Here is a 24,125-nt window from a genome sequence, read left to right on the forward strand (position 1 = left end):
TATGGGCAAGCAACTTTTTTTTTATCAGTGGCAAATGATTGGTAAAATGCTAAAAATTGAAATTTGAAGGAAAAAGTCCATAATCTTCTCTATTTTAGCATCCAATTCCTTCAAATGCATCTTGTTCACAAGAAAAAATAAATTTTCTCTTGTAAGGTTTCTTTCGGTAACCCCAAATGATGCTCAGTTATTCTAAAATTGAAAGCAATTATTACTATTACCTTAATATTTTTTTTGGAATTTCCAAAACAGATGTTGATTTTCTTAATATTTAGACTGAAAATATAAGGAACCACAACTGATTCATGTTCTGCATAATCTTAACTGTCTGTCCAAATATTTCTAAAGATTTTATCACTGAGCTATCTATGTGCCTTGAACAAGTGCCTAATGGGCATGCTATTAATACCTCCTACCAGCTGGTGCCAGGCATTCTTCTCATGATGAACCAGAGGGTTATTTTGAGGAAGTGCTTCTCAGGTCATCTAAATGGAGTGAAGGGAAAGTAAGTCTGGATAGCCAAAGAGGACATTTATGCATTCCTTTTCCCATTCATTCAACAAATTTATTGAGTACCTACTGTACGCACAAAGTTGACCCGTGGCAAAGAAAATCCCTTTTGAGGATCTGATGCATTTCTGAAGTTTGCAAAGTCCTTATTTGATTTCTTAATGGATATTTGTAAAGAAGTTAATGGCTTTGTGCTTTAGGTTTAATTTATTTAAGATTGTTGTATGGCAGAAACCAATACAACTTTGCAAAGCAATTACCCTCCAATCTAAAAAAAAAGATGAAAGCAATATAATCTTCTAGAAAATTTATATGTAATTCATCACATTTGAAATTAAAACAATGGAAGGTGACTTATAAAATAACAGAATGGCCCATGAAATATTTCCATAACAAAGTTTCCATTATACATCAGCCCATAACAAAGTGTATTGAAATTTCAAAGGAGCTTGTTTCACATCTGCTATACAATATACCCCATTCATACAGTGTTTGATTTGAAATCTCATATATTCAACAACCCATTCCATGGTGGCTCAGTGGTAAAGAATCCGTCTAACAAAGCAGGAGACGTAAGTTCGATCCTTGGATAGGGAAGATCCTCTGGAGAAGGAAGTGGCAACCCTCTCCAGTGTTCTTGCCTGGGAAATCCCATGAACAGAGGAGCCTGGCAAGCCACATTCCAAGGGGTTGCAAAAGAGTCAGACACAACTTAGGGACTTAACAACAACAAATACTCAGGAACCAATTCAGGTATTTCAGGGTAGCACTTAATTGAGGGGGTTTCTGATTATAAAAATAATACATGTTTATTTTAGAAAATTGATGAAATTACCAGTAATCCTGCTATCCAAAGATAACCATTCAAAAATGTATACAGATAGATATATTTTTCTACATATTTATGGTGTTATTGTGTGTAACTTAGAAGTTTAACTTTTTGTCTTCTAATTTTACCCTGAACATAAATAGATAAATTTCAATGGTTATTCAAAACTTTAGTTTGTAGGCCTTCTGTTTTTGAGTGCCATGTTGCTGTTAGTAAATTGACGGTCACTGAAAATTTTCACTAGTTGCCTATTGCCACTTAAGGCAGATTATGAAATTAAAATGAGAAAATGGATGCGAAGTTCATCACAGTGAATGTTGGCATCGAGTAGGTGTTCAAGTGAAGTTTGTTATGTTAGTTAATGTTCCTTAAAATAAATTGATCAAAGCATTGATTTTAGAGATGAGGCCAGTGTTCCAAAAATGCCAGTGAGGCATAATTTGAATTTTCGTTTAAAACAATTTTGTTTTATTGTAATGAGACCCTCTTGAAGTAATTAGTAGAAACAACCCCTGGACATGAAACTAGTTTTGAGATTCACTTTCTTTGATATAAGTCAGTTTCTTAAGACATAGATCCATAATGCCAGTTTCCCATAAAAATTAGTTTGAAAAATAAATTCCAGAAATGTATCCTAAACGCATTACAATTGTTAAATAAGGTTGCTCCCAGTTTGAATTTTCAAGAGAGATATGAGCAATAACTAAATATTGTATTAAGCTTTCTGGGCCAAAGTCATGGAAAGTTAAAAGGGCTTAGACAATTAAAGCAGATTAAAATAAAATAAGCTCTTCTTGACTAAACTTGAAAATCTGAAGTAATGTTTTTGTTTCGGTCATGATTGTTTTGAAAATAGCAAACAAGATTTTCTGGTTGCATGTTTTGGTTATGCTCTTTAGCTTATAACACTAAATGGGCAACACCCAGGCACTAATGTGGTCCTAGTGTGTGCATCTCTGTTTGTTTTGGCAGGCCTGAATGTGGAGACTTTTCTGAGGGTTTTTAAACCTTTCAAATTGCAAGATTTACTGCGTACTACTGACCTTTGTTTTAGTTTCTGTCTAGTTTTATAAAGAGCTTTAAGTTGAAACTTTCACAGTAGACTAATCTTTATAATAAAGGAAAAAATAACACAGAGGGAGCTTTTCTTTTTCTCTAGCAGACTTTTGAGCATAAAGTAATTTTGTTTTTCCTCTCCTTTATTCTCACATATGTGAGTTCTCATTTTTGTCCTTAGAGAAAAGTTGTGCTTATTTCATTTGGGTTGGTTTTAGGAATAGTCCTTTAAAAAGCTACTGCTAATCAACTTGAAAGTTTAACCCTACAGAGAAACTAGAAAAAGACATACAACTATAGGTAATCAGAATACACCACTATTTATTTAGTCCCTGTAACTGCCAAGAAAGTGGGCAGTGCAGGGAGCAACCTGATGCTTTCTGAAGCTGAAATCATTCTGGCCTGTGTGCCCTTTTTTTGAACCATTTCTTCATGCCATGCTAATAGAGACAGAACTCTGACCTTCTAAAACTGAAAAAGATCAAAAAGCCAAATGTTATTTCAGACTATGTAACTAATTAGCAGGTACCTAAGTATATACAGTTAGTTATTTAAATTTTGGTAATACTAAGTGAAGTATCCAGTATTGAAGGACTCAAGACAGAGTGTCAGTCCCCCATTGTGCTTTGATAACTCAGATGTGAGCGAAGGTCAACCATGTTCACTTTGGCTGGGCTATGCTTCTATGAAATTGTGTGTGATAATCAGAAGTACTGACTTCCATTGACAAATCCAAAATGGTAACTTTTACTTAGAGTCATGAGGTGCTGAAGAAAGCTAAGAGATAACCCATGGGAATTAATTTACCATATAACAGGTAAAAATTTAGTTTAAAATTTAAATACAAAACTGTACTCTGGTGATATTAGTTTCTAGTTCATGTCAAATTTGATCTTGGTGCAGGTAAAAAAAATCACATGGCAATTATGTAATTACAAAGAAGAATTGAATGCTGTACCTACTGTAGTATCAACAAAGAACCTGTAAAAGCAGTGCTTTCTTGAGGAGTTCAGTACTAAATAAATAAATAGCCTACCAACCAGACTTTAGCAGGAGTCATTTTTCCTGACTGTATCCCTGGTTACTCATTATAAAGAACTCACTATAAAGACTTGTTTTCGTTGTATGTGCATTGTAGTTAAGGAGACATAAACTCAGCATAGTTGAGCAATTGTTCATTTGTCTTGCCTTGAATTTCATTTAAGCTAAAATCACATCCTTTCTTCTGACTTCTAATATCCCAGATTCCTGAAAGAATACACCCGTAACATCAAACTACTCAGCACAGCAATGTGCCACATTTAAATATTTAGGAGGTTGAAATATAGAAGCAATCACGGGTGAATTCGGCCAAAAGTTTAGGGAAGAACTAACACTTATCCTCAGAGTCTTCCAGAAAATTTCAGAGAAAGGAGAACTCCCAAACTCATTTTGCGAGGCCACCATCACCCAGATAGCAAAATCAGACAAAGATGCCACAAAAAAAGACAGTTAAGGCCAATATCACTGGTGAACATAGATGCAAAAGTCTACAACAAAGCTCTAGCAAACAGAATCTAACAACACATTAAAAAGATCATATATCATGATCAAGTGGACCTTATCCAGGGATGCAGGGACTCTTTAATATATACAAATTAATCAGTGTGATGCACCATATTAACAAATTAAAAGAGAAAACCATATGATCATCTCAATTGATGCAGAGAAAGCTTTCAACAAAATTCAACACCCATTTATAATTTAAAAAAATTATAATTAAAAAAAAAAAAACCTTCTATGCCTGCAGAAAGTAGGCATAGAAGGAACATAACTCAACATAATATAGGTAAGACACCGACTCTTTGCAACAGCATGGACTACAGGGCGCCAGGCTTCCCTGTCCATCATCAACTCTCGGAGCCTGCTCAAACTCATGTCCATCAAGTCAGTGATGCCGTCCAACCATCTCATTCTCTGTCATCCCCTTCTCCCCCTACCTTCATCAGGGTCTTCTCCAATGAGTTAGCTCTTCACATCAGGTGGCCAAAGTAATGGAGCTTCAGCATCAGTCCTTCCAATGAATATTCAGGACTGATTTCCTTTATCATTGACTAGTCTGATCTCCTTGCTGTCCAAGGGAGTCTCAGGAGTCTACTCCAACACCAGAATTCGAAAGCATCAGTTCTTTGGCACTCAGCTTTCTTTATGGTCCAACTCTCACATCCATACATGACTACTGGAAAACCCATAGCTTTGGATAGACGGACCTTTGTCAGCAAAGTAATGTCTCTGCTTTTTAATATGTTATCTAGGTTGCTCATAGCTTTTCATCCAAGGAGCAAGCATCTTTTAATTTCATGACTGGAGTCACCATCTGCAGTGATTTTGGAGCCCAAGAAAATGAAGTCTCTCACTGTTTCCATTGTTTCCCCATCTATTGGCCATGAAATGATGGGACCAAATGCTATGATCTTAATTTTTTGAATGTTGAGTTTTAAGCCAGCTTTTTCACTCTCTTCTTTCACTTCATCAAGAGGCTCTTTAGTTCCTCTTCACTTTCTGCCATAAGAGTGGTGTCATCTGCATATCTGAGGTTATTGATATTTCTCCCTGCAATCTTGATTCCAGCTTGTACTTCTTCCAGCCTGACATTTCGCATGATGTAATCTGCATATAAGTTAAATAAGCAGGGTGACAATATAAAGCCTTGATGTACTCCTTTCCCAATTTGAAGTCAGTCTATTGTTCCATGTCTGGTTCTAACTGTTGCTTCTTGACCTGCATATAGGTTTCTCAGGAGGAAGGTAAGGTGGTCTGGTATTCCCATCTTTTTAAGAATTTTCCACAATTTGTTGTGATCCATACAGTCAAAGGCTTTAGCATAGTCAATGAAGCAGAAGTAGAGGTTTTTCTGGAATTCTCTTGCTTTTTCTGTGATCCAGTGGATGTTGGCAATATGATCTCTGGTTCCTCTGCCTTTTCTGGGGCTTCCCTGGTGGCTCAGAGGGTAAAGCATCTGCCTGCAATGTGGGAGACCTGGGTTCGATCCCTGGGTCGGGAAGATCCCCTGGAGAAGGAAATGGCAACCCACTCTGGTATTCTTGCCTGGAGAATACAATGGACAGAGGAGCCTGGTGGGCTACAGTCCATGGGCTCGCAAAGAGTTGGACACAACTGAGCTACTTCACTTTCTTTCGTTCCTCTTTCTTTCTTTCCTCTGCCTTTTCTAAATCCAGCTTGAACATCTGGACGTTCTTGGTTCACATACTATTGAAGCCTAGCTTGGAGAATTTTGAGCATTATTTTGCTTGCGTGTGAGATGAGTGCAATTGTGCAGTAGTTTGAACATTCTTTGGCATTGCCTTTCTTTGGGATTGGAATGAAAACTGACCTTTTCCAGTCCTGTGGCCACTGCCAAGTTTTCCAAATTTGCTGGCATATTGATCGCAGCACTTTCACAGCATCATCTTTTAGGATTTGAAATAGCTCAACTGGAATTCCATCACCTCCACTAGTTTTGCTTGTAGTGATGCTTCCTAAGACCCGCTTGACTTCGTGTACCAGGATGTCTGGCTCTAGGTGATTGATCACACCATCATGGTTATCTGGGTTATGAATATCTTTTTTGTATAGTTCTTCTGTGTTTTCTTGCCACATCTTCTTAATATCTTCTGCTTCTGTTAGGTCCATTACATTTCTCTCCTTTATTGTGCCCACCTTTGCATGAAATGTTCCCTTGGTATCTCCAAGTCCCTTTCCAGATAAGTATTTTAAAATCTTTTTTGCCAGTTCTGTGGGTTACCTTTTCACTTACTCTCTTTGTATTTTTTAACTTATTTATTTTTGGCTGCTCAGGCTCTTTGTTGCTATGCATGGACTTTCTCTAGTTGCAGCCAATGGGGGCTACTCTTCATTGTTGTGCCCGGGCTTCTCATTGCGGTGGCTTCTGTGTGGTGCAACACAGGCCCTAGAGTTCACAGGCTTCAGTAGTAGTAGCATGTGGGCTTATTTGCTCCATGACATGTGGGATCTTCTTGGACCAGGGATTGAAACCATGTCATCTGCATTGGCAGGCGGATTCTTAACCACTGGACCACCAAGGAAGTCCCTCTTGAAGCACAAAACTTTTTAATTTTTATACAGTCCAGTTTGCTTCTTCTTTTGTCATTTGTACTTTTGGTGCCATATCTGAGGATCTTTTTCCAGATCCAAGTTTGTGAAGATTTTCTTCTGTGTTTTCTTCTAAGAATTTATACTTTTAACTCTTTCATATAAGTCCTTGATCCACTTTGAGATAATTTTTGATATCGTGAAGTAAGAACCTTGTACCTTTTTAATGTGGCTAATAGAAAATTTAAATTGCATGTGTAGCTTGTATTCTGTTGGACAAAACTGGCCTAGAACAGTAGTCTCCAAACTTTTTGTATGAATCCCTATTAGGGGGAAAAAACTGAGCATGTACTCAGGAATAGTATGTGTATGTGTGTGTGTTTAGTTGCTCAATCGTGTCCAACTCTTTGTCACTCACATATGTTTATATATACATATATATGTTATATGCACACACTGTCGCATGAAAAGTGTCTGATATGCATGCTCACTCGCTCCAGTCATGTCCAACTCTTTGTGACCTCATGGACTGTAGCCTGCCAAGCTCCTCTGTCTATGATATTTTTCTGGCAAGAATACTGGAGTGGGTTGCCATGCCCTCCTCCAGGGGATCTTCCCAACCCAGAGATTGAACTTGCTTCTCTTGCCTCTCGTGTATGGCGACAAATTCTTTACTGCTGAGCTACTTGGGAAGCTCCAATCCATACCATACTGCTTTCAATTTTCTCCAGCAGATCATTCTCCACTTCTGCTTTTCCCTCTACCCAGAATGCAGTTTCTCTGCTTTGTCACTGCATTAGTTAATTTTCATTCTTCAGTGTGGCCTTTTATATTATTTAATGTACTACTATAATTTTTTTTACTTGCCCATCTTCTTCAGTAGACAGTTAGCTCCTCCAGGAAGAAATTGTGAAATCCTAGTGCCTATGTAGATGATAGGTTTTTAATAAATGTTTGTTAAAAGAGAATGTTCATGATTATTGTATTGAATTAATTAATGAATATGTTTCTTCCAACTCAGCTTGCTTTTCTACAGTCATTGATATTCATGATCCAGAGGGAAAAATTGCTAATTTTCTTTTTATCATTTTTAAAAAGTTTAACTGCAAGTATTCTAATGATTAAAAGTTTTATTTATCGTTTCTCCTGAGTGTTCTGTGTGCTTAAATATTTTATTTTTTGAAGAAAAATTATCTCACAGTATTTTTTTATTCTTGATACTATATTCTTTTTCTTTTTTTCCTAGAACAAGGGTTCTTAAGGGCATTTAACGTGATTTTTAATAATCTGTAAGAAGATGTATTCTGCTGTCCTTACTACTGACTTGGAAGTGAATTTTTATTTTTTTTTAATTTAATTTAATTTTTTAACTTTACAATATTGTACTGGTTTTGCCATATATCAAAATTAATCCGCCACAGGTATACACGTGTTCCCCATCCTGAACCCTCCTCCCTCCCCATACCATCCCTCTGGGTCGTCCCAGTGTACCAGCCCCAAGCATCCAGTATCATGCATCGAACCTGGACTGGCAACTCGTTTCATATATAATATTACACATGCTTCAATGCCATTCTCCCAAATCATCCCACCCTCTCCCTCTCCCACAGAGTCCAAAAGACTGTTCTATACAACAGTGTCTCTTTTGCTATCTCGTATACAGAGTTATTGTTACCATCTTTCTAAATTCCATATATATGCGTTAGTATACTGTATTGGTGTTTTTCCTTCTGGCTTACTTCACTCTGTATAATAGGCTCCAGTTTCATCCACCTCATTAGAACTGATGCAAATGTATTCTTTTTAATGGCTGAGTAATACTCCATTGTGTATATGTACCACAGCTTTCTTATCCATTCATCTGCTGATAGACATCTAGGTTGCTTCCATGTCCTGGCTATTATAAACAGTGCTGCGATGAACATTGGGGTACACGTGTCTCTTTCAATTCTGGTTTCCTCAGTGTGTATGCCCAGCAGTGGGATTGCTGGATCATAGGGCAGTTCTATTTCCAGTTTTTTAAGGAATCTCCACACTGTTCTCCATAGTGGCTGTACTAGTTTGCATTCTCACCAACAGTGTAAGAGGGTTCCCTTTTCTCCACACCCTCTCCAGCACTTATTGCTAGTAGACTTTTGGATCCCAGCCATTCTTGCAATCCCTATCAAGCTACCAATGGTATTCTTCACAGAGCTAGAACAAATAATTTCACAATTTGTATGGAAATACAAAAAATCTCGAATAGCCAAAGCAATCTTGAGAAAGAAGAATGGAACTGGAGGAATCAACCTCCCTGACTTAAGGCTCTACTACAAAGCCACAGTCATCAAGACAGTATGGTACTGGCACAAGACAGAAATACAGATCAACAGGACAAAATAGAAAGCCCAGAGATAAATCCACGCACATATGGACACCTTATCATTGACAAAGGAGGCAAGAATATACAATGGAGAAAAGACAATCTCTTTAACAAGTGGTGCTGGGAAAATTGGTCAATCACTTGTAAAAGAATGAAACTAGAACACTTTCTAACACCATACACAAAAATAAACTCAAAATGGATTAAAGATCTAAATGTAAGACCAGAAACTATAAAACTCCTAGAGGAGAACATAGGCAAAACACTCTCCGACATACATCACAGCAGGATCTTCTATGACCCACCTCCCAGAATATTGGAAATAAAAGCAAAAATAAACAAATGGGACCTAATTAAACTTAAAAGCTTCTGCACAACAAAGGAAACTATTAGCAAGGTGAAAAGACAGCCTTCAGAATGGGAGAAAATAATAGCAAATGAAGCAACTGACAAACAACTAATCTCAAAAACATACAAGCAACTCCTACAGCTCAATTCCAGAAAAATAAATGACCCAATCAAAAAATGGGCCAAAGAACTAAATAGACATTCCTCCAAAGAAGACATACAGATGGCAAACAAACACATGAAAAGATGCTCAACATCACTCATTCTCAGAGAAATGCAAATCAAAACCACTATGAGGCACCATCTCACGCCAGTCAGAATGGAAGTGAATTTTAGAAACATGATCAGTGAGTCAGTTGTAGACCAGTTGTACCACAGTGTCTTTCATTTTCTAAACGTGGGTCATAAATGACAATATTAGCATTCATAGTAATAGTCACAGCTGTTCCCATCAGCATCAGTTCTTAGAAAGGTTTTCTCAATCAAATAGTGCTATGAAATATCCATTGAAACACTGTAGAACACATTTCTGAGTGATTTCAAGAAATTGTAAGATACCTTCCTTCTATTTAGAGTAGATTTTTCTCCCTCAGAACCCGCCAACCAAAAGCAGGGGAATTCAATGTAGTGATATCTTTGGTGTTAGGGCTTAAGCACCAGCATACCAAGAATTTCTTGAATTCAGTGGTTTGTGTTATGTGGTATTTTACACTGATAAGTGGTATCACACCATATCTGCACAAGAGCATTAGGCAATTCCCAAACAAAACAAAAAGCACCCAAACCAAATGAGCTGTTTAATATTATTAAACCTGATGTCTTCAAGTCATTAACTGCTTGAAAATGTTAGTAATGGGTGACCTTTGCATCTCATTATTTTTGTGCATCCTTTATTCCATTTAATCTCATCAATAACTGTTTCTATGCAATAATGTATTCTTTATACTGAACACTACACAAATATGATCCATACTACCAACATACATTTATTAAGAAATTGCCATGTCACAAAAGACCCTAGTACTGAGTTCTGTTGGAGACAGAAAGATAAAAGAGTTAATTTTAACATGTATGGACGATGAGAAAAACAGAATGAAAGTATGAATGAAGATAACTGCAAAGTTTTTAAATTAACCGAATGAAAAGACACAGCTAATGATATGTAATACTGATGTTTGCAAAGATGAGTCAACAGATTTAAAATGTAAACAGAACTTAAAATTAGCATTAACATTTTTGAAGAAGATCTGTATCTTATTTTAAAGTCAGATTTTAGAGAACTTGATATATTTTACATTGGGGGATTGAGTATACGATAGCCATAAACAATAAACTGTGGAAAATTCTTCAAGAGTAGGGAATACCAGACCACCTTACCTGCCTCCTGAGAAATCTGTATGCAGGCCAAGAACGGTTGTAACTGGACATGGAACAATAGACTGGTTCCAAATCGGGAAAGGAATACATCAAGGCTGTATATTGTCACCCTGATTATTTAACTTATATGCAGAGTATATCATGTGAAATGCCGGGCTGTAAGAAGCACAAGCTGGAATCAAGATTGCAGGGAGAAATATCAATAACATGACACCACCCTTATGGCAGAAAGTGAAGAAGAGCTAAAGAGTCTCCTAATGAAAGTGAAAGAGGAGAGTGAAAAAGCTGGCTTGAAACTCAGTATTCAGAAAACTAAGATGATGGCATCCAGTCCCATCACTTCATGGCAAATAGATGGGGAAACAGTGAGAGACTTTGTTTTGGGGGGGCTCCAAAATCACTGCAGATGGTGACTCCAGCCATGAAATTAAAAGATGCTTGCTCCTTAGAAGAAAAGCTATGACCAACCTAGCTGCTGCTGCTGCTAAGTTGCTTCAGTCATGTCCAACTCTGTGCGACCCCATAGATGGCAACCTACCAGGCTCCTCCATCCTTGGGATTCCCCAGCCAAGAACGCTGGAGTGGGTTGCCATTTCCTTCTCAACAGAGACATTACTTTGCTGACAAAGGTCTGTCTAGCCAAAGCTATGGTTTTTCCAGTAGTCATGTATGGATGTGAGAGTTGGACTTATAAAGAAAGCTGAGCACTGAAGACACTTTTGAACTGTGTTTGTTGGAGAAGACTCTTGAGAGTCCCTTGGACTGCAAGGAGGTCCAAACAGTCCATCCTAAAGGAAATCAGTCCTGAATATTCGTTGGAAGGACTGATGCTGAAGCTGAAATTCCAATACTTTGGCCACTTGATGTAAAGAACTGATTCTTTGGAAAAGACCCTGATGCTGGGAAAGATTGACGGCAGGAGGAGAAGGGGTCGACAGAGGATGAGATGGTTGGGTGGCATCACTGACTCGATGGACATAAGTTTGAGTAAGTTCCGGGAGTTGGTGATGGACAAAGAAGCCTGGCATGCTGCAATGCATAGGGTTCCAAAGAGTCAGACACGACTGAGCAACTAAACGTAACTAAACTGCAGATACCTAAAAAATCAATAAAGGCAGAAAGTAAATGAATGATTCCCTCAGACTAAACAGGGAGGAAAGGGAGTAATGCTAATGGGTACAAATTTTTTTTGAGGGGGAGGAGTAATGAAAATATTCTAAAACTAAATTATACTGATAGTTGTACAATTCTCTATATACTAAAAGCTATTGAATTGTAAAGTTTAAATCGATGGGATTTCTGGTATTGTAAATTACATATCAAGAAAATTTTATGTTGATAAAGCTGTTTTTTTTGTAAAAAATGATTGTCAGGCACAGAAAGACTGTGTGTTTTCCATGTCTAACTTCAATTGGTTATTAAGGCAAAATCTTAGGCGTCAAAAGGATAGAAACTCAGATATGAGCATACCTAAGCGAGCTACCCAGTCACTGTATAACAAAAGAACTCATCATTTGGAATAACAGGTTCTTAGAAATAGGTATATAGGGTGATATTTGGCAATTTTTCCAGAGTTTTGTATGAATTCCTTTTTCTGATGTTAGGAAGTATTTAAAATACAATGGAATTATTTCTGTCCTATAATTTGAGTTAGAACGAAAATATTTTTCTTCTTGTCATTGTAGAACATCCTGTCTTCTCAATTTCTGCAGATCTTGAGATTCTGGGATTAATGGACTAAGCTTATGGACTATGAAAATGTAATAAATATTAAATTTTTAAGTTTCTGGAATTACAGAACAAGTCTTTTCAGCATTTTTAGCAGTTTCGTAAAACATTGTGCCCCAGTAGTTAGGAAGAATCATTTTATAGCTGAGCCTTTTTTAATTTTTCCATTGTGTCTTAAAAGTGGAATTGGGACATTTTTCATTTAATGTGATTTTAAATACTGAAGGTTACACTCAGTAAATAAGTTGTGATGTGGTCATCACAGTGTGATCTTTTAGTTTCTTCTAGTACAGAATCTTTACCTTTACTCTTAGACATCTGTCTCTACTTTTCCTACATGTTTTTCATCTCTATTTTCAATAGAAAATCTTTTCAGTTGTGTTTTTTGTTATGAAATGCATTATGTTGTCTGAGGAAAACACTGATGCTTTTCAAAGTGCAAGGTTATTATTGTTTCAACTAATTGCCTTATTTGTTATGTAAAAAGGAAATTTTTATAAAAAATGGAAAAAAGCTGTAAATTGCTTTCTTGCAGTCTTTTCAAGCAGATATCACGATGTAACTCTCCACTTTTATAGCAAGGGCTAGAAACTATTACTGTGATAATGAACATATCACAGTTGCATTATCATGAAGATTTTTTATTTTACTTTCAAAATTCTGAGTTGTTGGGATGTTGGTCTCCTACTGTTGACACCTGAGAATACTACTTGACTTTATATTTTTTCCTGTTAATATTTAAGTGTTATTAGGAGATGGTCAATTTTTAAGCACACAGCACATTTTTAATGTTTGAGGTAGTAGTCCTCTTTTGTACACACTGATTTTCTTATTCCATTCTCCTAGTGTCCACTTGGCAAGAAGAGTGCTTCAGTTAGAAAAACAAAACTCGTTGGTTTTAAAAGACCTGGACCATCAAAAGAACCAAGTAACACAGCTTTCACAAGAGGTAAATACCCTAAACAAACGAAGCACACATGAAGAATCACAGTGTTGATTGTAATTCCTTGTTACTCCTTGTGTGTTTTCTGAGCAGTTTCAAAATAAGCTGTTTGCTAGTACAAAACGATTTTACAGTCTATGAAAACTAACTGAATAAAGCAACGTACAGTGTATGGTAAAACCTAAGATCAAAAAAAGAGGTTAAATACCTAGACTAAATATAAATGCAGGCTAGACAGACAAAGCTTTGATTTCTGAAAATATACACTGGCAAAGCAAGTTTAGCAAATTTTGGTGGCATTTTAAGTTTTAAACTAAAGCCTCGTTTTTAAAATAAATTTGCTTTTTTACTTCCTTGATGAAAAATGACTTATCTATTAAACACACTTGACTGGTATACACTTAACCTCTCACAGTCTTTGATATATGATAGTTCCCAAATTATACTTACTTTTAAAAATCTCAAATTTATATTTCTTTTGCTTAGCATTTTACTGTATCATTTAAAGACAATATGTACATTTTACATAGTACTTCCAATCTTCTTATTTAATCAGTATCTAATTCCAGTTTTCTATTCTTCTGAAATTCAAGTAATAAAACCAATTCAAACCAAAGATACCACCTTCGTAGCATTCCCTTTATTTCCTGAGTTTCAGCATAATGAATTTTGCTATGTTAGTATTTTAGGTCTTATAATAAAGGGACTTTTAAATGAGTATATTAAAAACTGTTAATATGTACCATATATTCCGCATTTGTTTGCCTACAGACCTGTTCATATTTGTCTACATAGTGCCTTCTATGTAATGTGCTTTTAATGCTACAGCATTAGGAGGATCTTTATGCTCAAAGTATTTGTGATATGATATGATATGATATGATATGATGTGATATTGATATAATGCCTGGAATTCATGTTCCATAAAAATGTGGGAGAGGAGCTCAGTAAATAATACAAGAATCTCAAAATGTTGATAATGATTGAAGCTTGGTGACGGGTACATATAGATTCAGTATTCAGTTCTGTACTTTTGTGTATGTTTGAAATTTTTTCATAAGACTTATAGAGAATCAGTAATCCTAAAAAGGTTTCTACTGACTGTAGTATATACTTTTTCCCTTGCAGTTGAAAAAAGTATTAGAATTTGATATATTCCTTGGATTTTACTTTTTCCTGCCTTAGAAAAATTTTCTTAAATTGAAAAAGAATTCCATAAACTAATTAGCTGAAAGGTGATAATATTAGATTGCTTGTATACCAGTAGACTCTTCATGATAGATGTTGAAAAAACAGGAGGGAAAGTCTCTCAGAATCTGTACTCTTTTGAGTAATTTATATATGTAAACCATGTTGGAATTTCTGAGAATTAATACAGAGATAAGAATCAACTGACTAATATTTAAATTTAACATTAATTTCTATGTTATTAAAATTATACTGAGATTATACATAAATGAATAGTCTAAATCAAAGTGCTAGAAAATATTCAAAATGAAAACAGATAACTCCTTTTATAGCAGCTTTATTGAGTCATAATTGATGTAAACTAATCTGCACAGATTTAATCTGTACAATATAACTGACGTGCATAACCATGAAGCCATCACCAAAACCAAGATAGTGAACAGATGTGTTGCTGCCATGTTTCCTTGTGTCCCTTGGGAATCCCTGTCCCAGCCCTCCCCATTCCCATCCTTGTCCCTAAGCCACCACTGATTTGCATCATGTCACTGTAGATTAGTTTGCATTTCCTAGACTTTTATGTAAATTGAATATATATGCATGAGCAACTGGGGAAGCCTTATATATATATATAATATGCACACACTATTTTTTTTGTCTGTCTTCTTTCATTCTGCATAATTATCTCAAGATTTGTCCATAGGCCATTCCTTTTACATTGAGGAGGAACATTCCATTGTATGAATTTACCACAGTTGTTCATCCATTCACTTCTTGATAGATATTTAGGTTATTTCTAGTTTTTACCGATTATAAATAAAGCTGATAGGAATATCCATGTACAAGTCTTTATATAAACCTATGTTTCTGTTTCTCTGGGGTAAATGCCTGGGAGTGGAAGAGCTGGATTGTGTGGTAGGTGTCTAATGTTTTAAGAAACTGCCAATCTGTTTTCAAAATGTTCATACTATCTACTTTTTCCATTAGCAGCATATGAAATTCTAGTTCCTCTACATCCTTGCGATGATTTGACATGGTCAGTCTTTTTAAGTGTACCCCATTCTCATAGTGGTTTTAATTTGCATTTTCATAATGATTCATCTTTGCTCTTTGTTTCCCTTACTGGGAGAAGTGTCTGTTCAAATTTTTTGCTCATTATATCAGATTGTTTTCTTTTTTTTTTTTCAGGGAGTCAAGTTTCTTTTTTTTTTTAATTAGAGAATTTTGAGAATTAATTATTCTAGATACAAGTCTCTTATCAGCTATATGGTTTCCACATATTTTCTCCCACTCTATGGCCTGACTTTCCATCTCTTAATGCTGTTCTTTGAAGAACAGAAGTTTTTATCTTGTCCATTTCTTCAGTTTAGTCTTTTTTAGACTGTGTTTTGTAGGTTGTATCTAAAATATCTTTGCCTAACTCATGGTTAGAGTGTTTTTGTCTGTGTAGTCCTGTAGATCTTTCATAGTTTAAATTTATGATCCATTTTGAATGTTTGTATGGAAAGGACACAGAAGAGCCAAAAAGCTTTGAACCTGAACAGAATTGGAGGACCAGTACCATCTACTTTCAAGACATTATAAAGCTGCAGTAGTGAAGATGATGTGGTAGTGACATAAAGACAAAGATAACTGAAACAAAGTCCAGGGACACACTCACACATAGAGTTTTAACTGATTTTCAACAAAGGTGTTCTTTATTCCTTTGTGTAAATCCAGATTTCCACCTGGCATCATATTGCTTCTGGTTGATATACTTCTTTTAACAATATTTATAAAATAGGTCCACTGGAGATAAATTCTTTTCACTTCTGTATGTTACAAAATGTTATTTTACCTTTTTGTTGTTTGGGTTTTTTGGTCTTTTTTTTTTTTTAAACATTTCTGACTGTCTATTCCTAACAAGAGTAAAGACTGAAACATAGTTCTCCATCATGCCACTACAGCCTAATAAACTGGAAGGGGTCACTGGGTAGCCTTTCCCTTCTCCAGGGGATCTTCCCCACTCAGGGATCGAACCCAGGTCTCCAGCATTGCACGCGGATTCTTTACCAGCTGAACCACAAGGGAAGCCCAAGCATACTGGAATGCATAGCCTTATCCCTTCTCCAGCGGATCTCCCTGACCCAGGAATAGAACTGGGGTCTCCTGCATTGCAGACAGATTCTTTACCAGCTGAGCTATCAGGGAAGCCCTTTTCTTTTTTTATTGGAGTAAAATTCACGTAACATAAAATTCACCATTTTAAACATTTTAAATTGTACAGTTCAATAGTTTTTATGTTTGTAATGTACAATCATCACCACTACTTATTTACAGAACATTCACATCACCCAGAGAGAAACGCTGAATGCACTAAGCACTTACTGCTCAGTCTCCCTTCCCTCCAGCCCCTGGAAACCACTAATGTGCTTTCTGTCTCTATGGGCCTGTTCTACATACTTCATATAAATGGAATCATGCAAAATGTGCCTTTGTGTGTCTGACTTCTCTCAGCATAATGTTTTCAAGGTTCATATATTAATATGTTGCACTATCAGTACTTAATTTTTTATGACTGAGTAATATTTCCATTGTACAAATATTTCACATTTTGTTTATCTGTTCACCAGTGGTGTACATTTATCATTTCCATCATTTGCCTATTGTAAATAGCACTGAGTATTCATGTACATTTTTGTTTGTTTGAACACATATTTTCAGTTATGAGTGCATACCTAAGAGTGGAATTACTGGGTCACATGGTAATTCTGTTAACTTTTTGAGGAACCATGAAACTGTTTGTCACACCAGCTGCACCATTTACATTCCCATCAGTAATGTTCAGGGTTCCAATTTCTCTCATTCTCGCCAATGCATATTTTCCATTTTCTGGGTTTTTCTAAATTCTAGCCATCTTGCTGCTGCTGCTGCTGCTGCCGCCGCCAAGTCACTTCAGTCATGTCTGACTCTGTGCGACCCCATAGACTGCAACCCACCAGGCTCCCCCATCCGTGGGATTCTCCAGGCAAGAACACTGGAGTGGGTTGCCATTTCCTTATCCAGTGCATGAAAGTGAAAAGTGAAAGTGAAGTCGCTCAGTCATGTCCGACTCCTCGTGTCCCCATAGATTGCAGCCTACCAGGTTCCTCCGTCCATGAGATTTTCCAGGCAAGAGTACTGGAATGGGGTGCCATTGCCTTCTCCATCTAGCGATCTTAGTGCTGTGAAATGGTGTCTCATTGTGATTTCAATTTGTATTAACCTTATAATTAATGATGCTAAGCATCATTTTGTGTGTTTATTGGCCATTAGTATATCTCTTTTGGAGAAATACAAGATATACCCATTTGAATGCAGATTTCCAAAGAATAGCAAGGAGAGATAAGAAAGCCTTTCCCAGTGTTCAGTGCACAGAAATAGAGGGGAAAAAATAGCATGGGAAAGACTAGAGATCTCTTCAAGAAAATTAGAGATACCAAGGGAACATTTCATGCAAAGATGGGCACAATAAACGACAAAAATGGTATGGACCTAGAAGAAGCAGAAGATATTAAGAAGAGGTGGCAAAAATACACTGAAGAACTATACGAAAAAGATTGTCATGACCCAAATAACCGTGATGGTGTGATCACTCACCTAGAGTCAGACATTCTGGAATTCAAAGTCAAGTGGGCCATAGGAAGCATCACTACAAAGCTAGTGGAGGTTCTGGAATTCCAGTTGAGCTATTTCAAATCCTAAAAGATGATGCTGTGAAAGTGTTGCACTCAATATGCCAGCAAATTTGGAAAACTGAGCAGTGGCCACAGGACTGGAAAAGGTCAGTTTTCATTCCAATCCCAAAGAAAGGCAATGCCAAAGAATGCTCAAACTACTGCATAACTGCACTCATCTCACACGCAAGCAAAGTAATGCTCAAAATTCTCCAAGCCAGACTTCAACAGTACGTGAACACTGAACTTCCAGATGTTCAAGCTGGATTTAGAAAAGGCAGAGGAACCAGATGTCAACTTGCCAACATCTGTTGGATCATCAAAAAAGCAGGACAGTTCCAGAAAAACCTCTACTTCAGCTTTATTGAGTATGCCAAAGCCTTTGACTGTGTGGATCACAACAAACTGGAAAATTCTTAAAGAGATGGGAATACCGGACCACCTTATCTGCCTCCTGAGAAATCTGTATGCAGATCAAGAAGCAACAATTAGAACTGGACATGGAACAATAGACTGGTTCCAAATTGGGAAGGGAGTACGTCAAGGCTGTATATTGTCACCCTGCTTATTTAACTTATACGCAGAGTACATCATGAGAAATGCTGGGCTGGATGAAGCACAAGCTGGAATGAAGATTGGCGGGAGAAATATCAATAACCTCAGATATGCAGATGACTTATGGCGGAAAGTGAAGTAGAACTAAATTGAAAGAGGAGAGTGAAAAAGTTGGCTTAAAACTCAACATTCAGAAAACTAAGATCATGGTATCTGGTCCCATCAACTTCATGGGAAATGGATGGGGAAACAGTGGAAACAGTGAGAGAATATTTTGGGGGGCACCAAAATCACTGCAGATGGTGACTCCAGTCATGAAATTAAAAGATGCTTGCTTCTTGGAAGAAAAACTATGACCAACCTAGACAGCATATTAAAAAGCAGAGTTATTACTTGGCTGACAGAGGTCCATCTAGTCAAAGCTATGGTTTCTCCAGTAGTCATGTATGGATGTGAGAGTCAGACTATAAAGAAAGTGAGCACCAAAGAATTGATACTTTCAAACTGTGGTCATGGAGAAGACTCTGGGAGAGTCCCTTGGACTGCAAAGAGATCCAACCAGTCCATCCTAAAGGAAATCAGTCCTAAATATTCATTGAAAGGACTGATGCTGAAGCTGAATCTTCAGTACTTTGGCCATGTGATGCGAAGAACTGACTCAATAGAAAAGACCCTCATGCTGGGAAAGATTGAAGGCAGAAGGAGAAGGGGATGACAGAGGATGAGATGGTTGGATGGCATCACTGACTCGATGGACGTGAGTTTGAGTAAGCTCCAGGAGTTGGTGATGAACAGGGAAGCCTAGCGTGCTACAGTCCATGGAGTCACAAAGAGTTGGACATGACTGAGGGACTGAACTAAAATGAGCTTTGTAGAAATGCTCATTGCCTATTTTTAAAAACTCCTTGCCTATTTTTAAATTGAGTTGTTTGTCTTTTTGTTGTTGAGTCATAAATGTTCTTTATGTATTTGGATATTAAATTCTTTTAGCTATATGATTTACAAGTATTTTCTCTCATTCTGTTGGTTGTCTTTTGCTTTCTTGTTAGTTTCTTCAATCACAAAACTTTGTAATTTTGATGAAGTTCAAGTTATCTGTCTTTTCTTATGTTTCTTGTGCTTCACCTTTGGAAGTTTTACAGCTTGAATTTTTATTTATGTTTTTCATTGCGCTTTTTAATTTTTTTTAATTTAAATTACATATATTTAATATATACAACATGATATGTATCAGTTCAGTTCAGTCGCTCAGTCGTGTCCGACTCTTTGTGACCCCATGAATCGCAGCACGCCAGGCCTCCCTGTCCATCACCAACTCCTGGAGTTCACTCAGACTCACGTCCACCATGGAGTCAGTGATGCCATCCAGCCATCTCATCCTCTGTCGTCCCCTTCTCCTCCTGCCCCCAATCCCTCCCAGCATCAGAGTCTTTTCCAGTGAGTCAACTCTTCGCATGAGGTGGCCAAAGTACTGCAGTTTCAGCTTTAGCATCATTCCTTCCAAAGAAATCCCAGGGCTGATCTCTTTTAGAATGGACTGGTTGGATCTCCTTGCAGTCCAAGGGACTCTCAAGAGTCTTCTCCAACACCACAGTTCAAAAGCATCAATTCTTCGGCACTCAGCCTTCTTCGCAGTCCAACTCTCACATCCATACATGACCACAGGAAAAACCATAGTCTTGATTAGATGGACCTTTGTTGGCAAAGTAATGTATCTGCTTTTCAATATGCTATCTAGGTTGGTCATAACTTTCCTTCCAAGGAGTAAGCGTCTTTTAATTTCATGGCTGCAGTCACCATCTGTAGTGATTTTGGAGCCCAGAAAAATAAAGTCTGACACCATTTCCACTGTTTCTCCATCTATTTCCCATGAAGTGATGGGACCAGATGCCATGATCTTCGTTTTCTGAATGTTGAGCTTTAAGCCAACTTTTTCACTCTCCACTTTCACTTTCATCAAGAGGCTTTTGAGTTCCTCTTCACTTTCTGCCATAAGGGTGGTGTCATCTGCATATCTGAGGTTATTAATATTTCTCCTGGCAATCTTGATTCCAGTTTGTGTTTCTTCCAGTCCAGCGTTTCTCATGATGTACTCTGCATATAACATAGTTAGCTTTATAAAGATTATAAAGATAAGTAGCAAAATCCTATCTTTTAAATATATCTATAAACAAAGATTACATTCCAGCAATATTCTTTGTACCCAAAATTTCATTGCCTAGTGTGTACATCGGAGAAGGCAATGGCAACCCACTCCAGTACTCTTGCCTGGAAAATCCCATGGGTGTAGGAGCCTGGTAGGCTGCAGTCCATGAGGTCACTAAGAGTTGGACATGACTGAGCGACTTCACTTTCACTTTTTACTTTCATGCATTGGAGAAGGAAATGGCAACCCACTCTATTTTCTTGCCTGGAGAATCCCAGGGTCAGTGGAGCCTGATGGGAGGCCATCTTTGGGGTTGCACAGAGTCGGACACGACTGAAGCGACTTAGCAGCAGCAGCACTGTGTACATACATATACATGAAGACTGTACATACATGTCAGTATGCTTACGATACATGCATGAAGACATTTGGAATGATGTACACCAAAAGATGTCATTGATGTTGGTTACTATTGTGGAAAAGGCACTGAGGTTCCAGGATGCATGGAAGAGAGTCTTTCAGTCTCTGAAGTTTGAATTACTCACTGTGTGTATGTGATACCCCCATTCTCTCCCCCTTTCTTCCTCACTGCCTCCATTTATTTACCAAGAACAAGTATCTTAAAGAAATATGGAAGTGTTACAGAATATCAGAAAAGGGATTTGCTATAGGAAAAATTCAGAGCATCTACAAATGTAATGTGGAATTTTGAAACATTAATACTGAGAAAAGGAAATAGGAAGGGTGTCTAATGTCTGCCCAGATAAGGAAAAATTATGTGGCAGAAGGAGTTTTTACTTGATGGACTCTTTGTAATGCTTGGCAATATGTTTTAGTTTCTACCAGTGACCTTAGGAAACATGATTTCCACAAACATAATAAATGTATGTGTCTATATGAGAAGAACATTTGCCTCTGTCCTCTGAGTACCTGACTTGAGAAGTTGGGAGGGTTGTTCCACCAGCATTCTGGTTGAACCCGGGCTGTAGGAAGGAGTCTATAACACACATGACTCCTAGAGCCCCACCTCAGCATTTTAAAGGAGATTCACATGCCAACCCCAGCCCTAAAACTGCACAGTCAACCTTTCCCACCATATTTCTAAGACTCCACTAATACGAAAGGAAAAAAAAAAAAAAAAGTTCCACTTTTTTTGTATCACTGAAGAGTCAAAGGGCTTCCCCGGTGGCTCAGCCTGCAGTGCAGGAGAAATGGGTTCAAACCCTGGGTCAGGAATATACCCCAGAGAGGAAATGGCAACCCATTCCAGTATTCTTGCCTGAAAACCTCCATGGACAGAGGAGCCTGGAGGACCGCAGGCCATGGGGTTGCAAACAGTCCATGGGGGAGCAGCTGAGCATGCATGCAAAAAGTCAAAAGTAGATGATACGGCCAGTTAAACTGTGATACAGTGTTTTATTATCACTTCAATTTTTCTTCTAATTTTAGACAAACATTCTTGTAGACTTTAGACATTGATTTTTATCATATATTACACAATTCTGTTTCTACGCTTTTGTTCTAACACAGATTTTTAGTGGTGAATCACATTATCATCTTCCTGAAGACATTTTTGTGACAGTTAATACTCAACCAATGAAAGGTTAGCCAGAACTCAGTTGAAACTACAGTGTAAACAACCAAGACCAGATTTGTTGATGTGCAAGCAGGGCTGGTAACGATTCTAAGATGTATCCCAGTTTCATAGAAAAGATGAAAACTAGTATGACTTATTGAGTCCCTTTGCTTCCCAAGGTGTTTTCCTCAAAGTTTGTTGATACTTAAAATTCTTTCATAAAGACTGCTACTGCTGCTAAGTCGCTTCAGTCGTGTCCAACTCTGTGCGACCCCATAGACGGCAGCCCACCAGGCTTCCCCGTCCCTGGGATTCTCCAGGCAGGAATACTGAAGTGGGTTGCCATTTCCTTCTCCAATGCATGAAAGTGAAAAGTGAAAGTGAAGTCGTTCAGTCGTTCCCGACTCTTAGCGACCCCATGGAGTGCAGCCTACCAGGCTCCTCTGTCCATGGATTTTCCAGGCAAGAGTACTGGAGTGGGGTGCCATTGCCTTCTCCAGTCATAAAGACTACTGCTTTTATTTCACCAGTAGAAATGCAAAGCTTAGAAAGTAAACATTTGGATGAAGTACTATGTTGCTTACAATTTTTTCAAAGTTTTTAAAGGTTTATTCCATTTATAGTTAATAATATATTGTCTATATACCCTGTATTTTTCCGTGTCTCCTCGTGGCTTATTTACTTTTTGCATAATAGTTTGTACCTGCTAATCCCTACTCTCCTTTTCCCTCTCCCTGCTGGTAACCATTACTTTGTTCTCTGTATCTATGAGTCTGTTTTCTTTTTGTTATAATCATTAGTTTGTTTTATTTTTTGGACTCCACATACAAGTGATGACATATAGTATTTGTCTTTCTCTGACTTATTTCACTTATAAATAGCCTCCAAATCCGTTCACGTTGTTGCACGTGGCAAAATGTTTTTTATGGCTGAGTAGTATTCCATTGTATGTATATACCACTTCTTTTTTTTTTCTCTCTCTCCTATTTTTTAATTGAAGGATAATTGCTTTACAATATTATGTTCAGATCAGATCAAATCAATTGCTCAGTCATGTCCGACTCTTGGCGACCCCATGAATCGCAGCACACCAGGCCTCCCTGTCCATCACCAACTCCCGGAGTTCACCCAGACTCACGTCCATCGAGTCAGTGATGCCATCCAGCCATCTCATCCTCTGTCGTCCCCTTCTCCTCCTGCCCCCAATCCCTCCCAGCATCAGAGTCTTTTCCAATGAGTCAACTCTTCGCATGAGGTGGCCAAAGTACTGCAGTTTCAGCTTTAGCATCATTCCTTCCAAAGAAATCCCAGGGCTGATTTCCTTCAGAATGGACTGGTTGGATCTCCTTGCAGTCCAAGGGACTCTCAAGAGTCTTCTCCAACACCACAGTTCAAAAGCATCAATTCTTCGGCACTCAGCCTTCTTCACAGTCCAACTCTCACATCCATACGTGACCACAGGAAAAACCATAGCCTTGACTAGACAGACCTTTGTTGGCAAAGTAATGTCTCTGCTTATTATGTTGGCCTCTGCCATACGTCAACATGAATAAGCCACAAGTATACATATGGTCTCTCAAATACAGTTTAATTCATCAGTCCATCAAAAGTCTTTTTTCCACCTAAAACTCTCCTCCAGGCTGTAGGTCATTATTTCCTGTTTTAAAGTGTCCATCTCCTCCCAGAAAATGTCCAGATTCTTTAGCATGGCCAGTTCTTTAGC

At 37.6% G+C, this 24,125-nt stretch overlaps 1 protein-coding gene across 8 annotated transcripts in view; it reads left to right on the forward strand.

The window, feature by feature from the left end:
* The window catches only part of PIBF1 (progesterone immunomodulatory binding factor 1), a 232,890-nt gene that overhangs the window by 147,045 nt on the left and 61,720 nt on the right, over positions 1 to 24,125 (forward strand). For all 8 annotated transcript variants that reach the window (XR_015137616.1, XR_015137615.1, XR_015137617.1 and 5 more), the window contains one exon: positions 13,149 to 13,251. Coding sequence is in view for 3 of the 8 variants with exons in the window: in XM_086328532.1 (XP_086184658.1) it covers positions 13,149 to 13,251 (103 nt within the window). In the remaining 5 variants the exon portion in view is untranslated. The remainder of the gene's footprint in view (positions 1 to 13,148; positions 13,252 to 24,125) is intronic.

This window comes from Bos grunniens, chromosome 12 (genome assembly GCF_055505025.1).
Source record: "Bos grunniens cultivar Pamir isolate PY7600 chromosome 12, Bosgru_T2T1.0, whole genome shotgun sequence".
NCBI lineage: Eukaryota > Metazoa > Chordata > Mammalia > Artiodactyla > Bovidae > Bos > Bos grunniens.